This window comes from Dipodomys ordii, unplaced genomic scaffold (genome assembly GCF_000151885.1).
Source record: "Dipodomys ordii isolate 6190 unplaced genomic scaffold, Dord_2.0 Scaffold46, whole genome shotgun sequence".
Lineage (NCBI taxonomy): Eukaryota > Metazoa > Chordata > Mammalia > Rodentia > Heteromyidae > Dipodomys > Dipodomys ordii.
Window position 1 is genome coordinate 11,668,461 of NW_012267262.1, and position 7,350 is coordinate 11,675,810.

Consider the following 7,350-nt stretch of genomic DNA (forward strand, 5'->3'; position numbering starts at 1 on the left):
TGTTGACATTATATTATATATATTGCTATATATTATTATATATAGATATATATTATCCAAACTAAATAGTACCAAAGAACTTGGTTGACAATGTAGATCATTGGCAGAGACTTGTTTAGTGAGACCTTTTGTTCAATCTCCAGTAGCATAGAAACTAAAATCTATATTAAAAAGATACAGCAAAACAGACTCTAGTTCTAAGCCCAAACTAATAAAACATGCGCTATTTATGGAAGTTTTTCTCTAATTCTAAATGCTTACATATTTGATACATACATTCATCTGATACATTTAGTATGTAGCTGCTGACCCTACAAAATTAAAGGCAAGGACACAACAACACTCAGAACTCCTCCATTCTTCCTTTTCCTAGTGTTTGATAGAACTAAAGCTGGCAGCTTTAAACAATAGTACTTAAATTTTCACTTCTCACTTTACCAACTTCAGTCTCAAGCTGACATCCCACAAGCTAAGAAAAGACAGTATTCCTAACATTCACACCCCAACTGTTTGTCATTTTCACTTTATTCTGGCAAATCTGTTAACATTTGCTGAACCCAGCTCAAGCATATGGCCAAAAGAAATATCCTACAGTAGACAGTTGTGCCAAGAAGCCTGGAGCCCATTGGGGATATGAAAGGGAAGGATTTGGGTAGTTGCTCTAAACGTGGCAAGTAGCACTCATGAAGGTAAACAGGAATGGGCTAAGAACAGAGAGCACTAACATTTACTGGCAGACACAAAGAGCTGAAAAAGGAGAGAGAAACCAGGGTTAGAAAGGAACATCAGGGTGGACTAGCAGTTTCCAAGTGTAAGCTAGGAAAGAGAGGGAGGAGGGTCAGATGGAGATTGGCTAACAGAAAGAATTCTAATTTTCTACAGCACACAGAACTATAGTCTATAAAAATTTATTTTATATTTTATACTACATAGTTTTATGAGAACTAAGAGGAACTGGAAGGTTCCCAACATAAAGAAGACAGAAATGTTCACCTTAGTTATTTCACAGAAATTAACTCATAGTATGTACAAATTACTGTATATATTAATGAAAACCACAAAGTTAAAATTTAGTCTAAAGAAATTTCATCCACCCTCTTCCACATATACAAAATACATAGTGTGAATACTTACTCTGATATCAGCCAGTATTTTTTGCAATGTCTTCTCCATAACGGATCATGAGTTGATAGCTGGCTAAGTCTTCGACTCACATAGCAACAGCTGGCAGTAACCAGAATCACAATTAGTATAAGAGAAAATTGTAAAGTTACAAGTAAAAATATGGTTGAATTTGGTTTCTCCTTACTTATCTCCAATTCACTACAACAATAAAAGATTTTCTAGAATGTATTCAGTGTGTTAGCTAATGTATCTACCTTGTGAGTAGTACATTTTAAACTATTTCAGTTCACAAATAAGTCCTGAAGTCTCTACAGTTATAAATTTCACACGAAAATCTACAACAGAGAAGATAGACAGTGAACTGCCAATCAGGGAGTTTTCCTTATTCATCGTGACAGTGAACAACTCCACGTAAAGGAAGATACGTTACTCAGGTAAAACAAAGTGGTTTTCAAAGTCTTTTTCTTTCCAATATTTTCAAGGTATGTTTCTTAATATGTTAGCATTTTGTTCTGTTTTGTTCTAATTTTCTTTTAAAGGATTAAACTACTGCAGCCCAAAATACATTTTCATTAAAATCAACTATTAGAGTCCACTTAAAAATCATATCTACCTGGACACTGATGGCTCATGCCTGTAATCCTAGCTACTCAAGAGACTGAGATTTGAGGATCAGAACCAGGGTTCAAAGTCAGCCTAGGCAGAAAAAGTCTGTGAGACTCTTATCTCCAATTCACCAACAAAAAGCTTTGAGTAGAGCTGTACTCTACACTTTTGGGCTCAAGTGGAAGAGCACTAGCCTGTAGCACAAAAGCTTAGGGAGGATTGGGAAGGTGGCTCAGTGGTAGAGCGCTTGCCTTGCATGCATGAGGCCTTGGGCTCGATTCCTCAGCACCACATAAGCAGAAAAAAAAAAAGCTGGAAGTGGCGCTGTTGGCTCAAGTGGTAGAGAGCTAGCTTTGAGCTTAAGAGCTGAGGGATAGCACCCAGGCCCAGAGTTCAGGCCCCATGACCAGACGTCCCTCCCCCCCCCAAAAAAAAAGCTTAGGGATAGCATCCAGGCCCTGAGTTCAATTCCCAAGACTAGTTAAAAAAATGTAAATCTGTATCATTATACTTTGAATTTTGTGGCTATACAAATTACTGACTGTCCCAAATTATGAAATGTTAGATATAAATAATATTCTCTCTATATATTTTTGTACCACATTGGACTTTCAAACATACTTGTGTTCAATACTGTTACACTGCATAAAAATTTGTGGAGAATGAACCCAAATTAGGAAAATAGGTTCCTCTGTGTGTGTGTGTGTGTGTGTGTGTGTGTGTGTGTGTCCATACTAGGGTTAAACTCAGGGCCTCATGCTCTTGTTTAACTTTTTCTTTTCTTTTTTTTGGTCGGACGAGGGGCTTGAACTCTGGGCTTGGGCGCTATCCCTCAGCTCTTCAGCTCAAGCAAGGCAAGTGCTCTACCGATAGAGCCACAACGTCACTTCCAGTTTTCTAGTGGTTTATTGGAGATAAGAGTTTCAGGGACTTTCCTGCCCGGACTCGCTTTGAACTGAGATCCTCAGATCTCAGCCTCCTGAGTAGCTAGGATTACAGGCGTGAGCCACCCGCTCCCGCCTTCTTGTTTAACTTTTTCCACTCAAGGCTGGCACTCTGCTACCCGAGTTATTTTCCTACTTCTGCCTTTTTGCTAGCTGGCTGGGGGTAGAGCCTCTCAAATTCATCTGCCCAAGCTGGCTGCAAACCAGGTTCCAAAGAACCCAGCCTCCTGAGATTACAGGCATGAGCCACCAGTGCCTGGCTAGGAAAGAACATTGCTAATCATTCAGAAAAGGAATCACTCACAAGTCACAGAAAGTAAACAGTCAATGATCTCACTGGGGCAACAGAATCTTCAATCACAGAGGGTTTGTCAAGGCCATGGGCAGGATATGTTAACAAGTTAGGCTTTGGTTTTCAGATTTTATAGAAGCAGCATCCTCATATTTGTATAAATTCAAGAGAAACTCAAAGTAAATTTTGTAAACCTAAGAATCTCTCTAGTTTTAGAAATTCAGGTTTTATTTCCTCTCTTCTTGGTTCTTCTTTCTCCACTGCCCCTGCAGTTAAACAGAAAAGAATCTGGAACAAACACCAAATGTAATTTTGATGCATATGGAGGCTAAAAACTACTATTCTAAAGATAAGATTTCAATTCACTTGAGTAAGATCTGTACCTCAGGTATTTCTATGCTTAATGAGTGTCACAGATGATACTGAGACACAGTGCAAATAGAAATGGTATGCAATAAATCACTCTGGGAGAGAAAAGTCATCATGCTATCTCAGATTCAAACTTTGCCACTAATATTACAACAAAATCCCAATGGATTATTATTCCAGTCCAACACAGTTGAGTAATATGCTCAACACAATTGAGTAAATAAGTACCTAAACTATGAGGACTTGGTAATGGCTGGGCACAAGTGAAGACTGCATTGTATTGTGTAGAAAGAAGCTTCAGTATACTAGATATGACTGCAAATGAAATTAATTTGTATTCAATTCTATTGATTTTCACAGATACTTATGAAGAAGTCATGTCAATTCAGCTTAAAACTGTGATTACTACCTAAAGCATTTAAAATACAATCTGTCATCCTCACCTTAGCTTACAAGGCCCAACATGACTTTACCTGCCTGACCTCAAGCAAGTCTGCCTGTGTATCCCTTGTATTTAGTCACTCCTTACTTCCAGCCATACCAGCCTTCTCCATTCTCCAATGGGCCATGCTGTTGAGTAGTCCCAGCACACTGTAAATGCATTGTTCACTGTGTGAGGAGGGTACTATGCTGTGCTTCCTATATGGCAGCTTCCTCCATTGTGATTGGTGGTTCCTCAGTCCCCACTCCTTAACAGAGCATCTATTTTGTTCATAACATTTAGCACCCCGTCAATAAGCACTGTCTTTCCATCTTCTTGTATGAGTCTATAAACTCCATGAGAGGGACTGTATCTGCCTTCTTCACTAATCCCTAACATCAGGTACACAGCAGGCACTCAAAAAGCAGAAAAACAATTAGGGGGAAAAAGCCCTAAGAACTAGAGCTCTGGCTCAAGTGGTAAAGTACCTTCCAAGTGAATTTAATTTTTTTTTTTTTGCCAGTCCCGGGGCTTGAACTCAGGGCCTGGGCATTGTCCCTGAGCCTCTTTGTGCTCAAGGCTAGCACTCTACCACTTGCACCACAGCACCACTTTTGGATTTTTCTGAGTAGTTTACTGGAGATAAGGGACTCATGGACTTTCCTGCCTTGGCAGGCTTTGAACTACAATCCTCAGATCTCAGCCTCCTGAGTAGCTAGAATTACAGGGGTGAGTCACCAGCACTGGGTCAAACTCCCCCCCCAAAAAAAACCCCACCACAGTTCAAACTCCAGTTTCATCAAAAACCAATCTATTGAATACTTGATGAATACAAAACCAAACAGGACAGTCCTCATCTTCCAGAAACATAAATCTGTCCAGTATGCCAAGTAAATTCCACAAAAGGAGGAAGAAAGTACAGAGTGGCATCTTAAAGGAATTCACCAAGCCAGGTAGGGAAGAGGGGAGGCAAGGTTTACAAGCAAGGTCGAGCTTAATTATGCCACACAACAAAAAAAAAGTGCAAGTGTGTGTGGTATGTTGGATAAAGTCAGATTTGGCTAGGCTAGACTGTGCACAAATGATAGTGGAGGAGAAGTAAGGCTTGAAAGGCCTTAGATAATAAGCCAGATGATAAGAGCTGCAAACATCACACAAGCTTAATGTCCAGTCTGTAAATAAGGAGTATCATAGGTTTTTAAGAATGACTGATCTATTTTGGGGAAATCACTCTGGCGATAACGTATCAGAGGTGGAGAGGGGGGCTGGGAGGGTGGTCTAGGTATTCCGCCGCCTGCTCTGCAAAGCCATGTAGAGCCATGTTGTCAAGGAGGTAAACAATCCTGACACACAAGGCGGGGCCAGGAAGGCAGACAGCACCCCATCCCGGGCAGCCCCAATCTCTGAAAAGACCTGGTCCATATTTAACTGTCTTTTTGTCTGTGTGGTTTTTGTTTTGTTTAAACCAGACACCCAGCGCTTTATGGCAATCCATTACCTGTACCACCGCCTCTCCCCACCGGAAGTCAGTACCCAAGCACCCAAATCCGCCCCCCACCCCGCCGTGAGCAGGCAGGGTGGAGAGCCAAACGCCTCTCCAACGTGGAAGTGACGCGGCGAGGCCCCCGCGGGCGGTCCCGAAGCGGGGTGACACCCAGCCGGGCTCAGGGGTGCCCCCCCCCGCCTCCACTGGGCGCGCGTCGACCTGCCCACGCCGCCGGCACCGGATCCCAGGCCTGGGGCCCAGCAGACACCAGCGCGCGCCGGGAGAGGGGGTTGACTCCCAGCGTCCCGGGCGGGGACGGGCGGACGGACGGGCGGGAGAGGGCCGCGGGCGCAGCCGGGTGGGGGTGGGGGGCAGCACTAACTCCCTTCGGGGGCAACCGGGCCTCGCTGAGGCCTGGATGGGACAGGAGACCCCCGAGCCAGGTCCTCCGGGTCCCCGACCCCCCGCCCCGGGGAGGGGTGGCGCTAACAGGACGAGGACGGACCCGGTGTCACCTTCTAAGCTGCCGCAGGGTGCCAAGATCCACTCTGAGGGCCCGGCTTCCTCCCGTCCCGCCTGGCCATCTCCTCCTCTAGTTCCCTCCCCTGCCAAGCGCACTGCCCCATTACTTGATTAGGTCCCGGTAGTCCAAGAAGGATAAGATAAGAAGCAGCGGATCTGTAGGCAGCGACTCCAGGGTCATCGTCATTGCCGTCTCAGCCTCCATAGCCGCCATCTTGCCTAGCCCGGTGCAGCCTAGCCTGGCCCCGCCCCGGCCCCGCCCCGCCGCGCGGGACGCCCGCACAGGTTTGTTATGTAACCGCCTGTAGGACACGCCCACCCTGGGGCCCCGCCCACCATCCCCGCCCCGCGCTGGGCGCTGCTGGGTGTCCTGCTCCGGTTCCCCGCCCTGTCGGGGCTGCCTCCTGCGGTCCTGTTCTGCGGATCGCACACGTCTCCTGATCTCCCCTGACGTTCCAGCTCCAAAACCCGCCCGTCCTACCTATTTTCACGCCTCCATGCCTCTTGCCAAATCTCACCCTAAAAATGCCTCGGCACCCTGGCCTCCTCCGCGTTTTCCCTTGCAGGAACCCTGACTCTAGGAGGTCTCTCCTTAGCTGAGCCAGGATCTTCGGGGGCATTTCCTTACCCTCCCTCCTCCACTCGAGACAGTCTGTACTGGAGGCTGCGGCTCAATTGCTCTGGCCAGTTTTCAGCCTATGAAGCCTACAAAACGAACTGTGAAAAGTTGAATAGGTTTTTATTTATTAATAGGTTTTTATTTATATTTTATTTATTATTTTATTTATTTATTAATATTTATTATTCCAGAGGGTTGTGAAACGCTGAGGGAGGGAAATTTGAGTCAAAAGATGGCTGTTGTGTAGCGTTGCCAGGATGATACATAATCCTTGGTGTAAAGCTCCTGGCTGGATAGATACCCAATAAATGTTCACTCCCCAGCAATTAACGACTATTAGAAGTGTCCCTCAACTGTTTGAAAAAGCAAAATTACCTCTCCCTCAGTCTCCCCAAGTTTTCTCCATTCACAATACCACTGATGAGTTCTTTGTGATTTAAATAATGACCCCTATTTTTTCTTTTTATTATTTTAAAGGTGATGTACAGAGGGTAATCCCTACATCTGTCCAGTAAAACATCTAACCACAACTCCATATATCCATAGTATTTATACATGTATTTATTAAATTGGATTAAAGTTAGTCAGTTCCTGTTTATAAACAGTCTTGTTCAAACGTTTAAGCTCAGGTCATCAAAAAGAAAGTTTTTAAGCTCAGGTCATCAAAAAGAAAGTTTAAATTCAGATTGCTTAAAGGTAGTCATTTCTACAAAAAAAAACATGCCTTTTTAGGTAGGAAACTTTGTGAAGTCATTTAATCCTAATTTATACTTAACTATATTTTTCAGGTGGGCTACCTGTTTTAAATCCAATAGCAAATAGGGGTTTTAGTTACACTGAATTGACTTATATTGCAGTATTATACTTAGGTTTGGTCTTAGCTGCGATTGATAAGGCAAAAGACCACAAGCAGAGAATTTCCTCCACTGTCCCAATCAGGACTAAGGTGAAACAGGCACTTGCCCA

The 7,350-nt window shown here is 44.0% G+C and overlaps 1 protein-coding gene across 3 annotated transcripts in view; it reads right to left on the reverse strand.

Annotated features, from left to right (window-relative positions):
* Positions 1 to 6,042, reverse strand: part of Fbxo3 (F-box protein 3) — a 31,147-nt gene extending 25,105 nt beyond the window's left edge. For 2 of the 3 annotated variants that reach the window (XM_013019620.1, XM_013019621.1), the window contains exons 1-2: positions 5,873 to 6,042; positions 1,135 to 1,224 (exon numbers count right to left, since the gene is read on the reverse strand). In XM_013019620.1, the coding sequence (XP_012875074.1) occupies positions 1,135 to 1,224; positions 5,873 to 5,979 (197 nt within the window). In that variant the 5' untranslated portion in view covers positions 5,980 to 6,042. The remainder of the gene's footprint in view (positions 1 to 1,134; positions 1,225 to 5,872) is intronic. The other variant, XM_013019623.1, reaches the window with a different exon arrangement.
* Between the last annotated feature and the right edge of the window lie 1,308 nt (positions 6,043 to 7,350).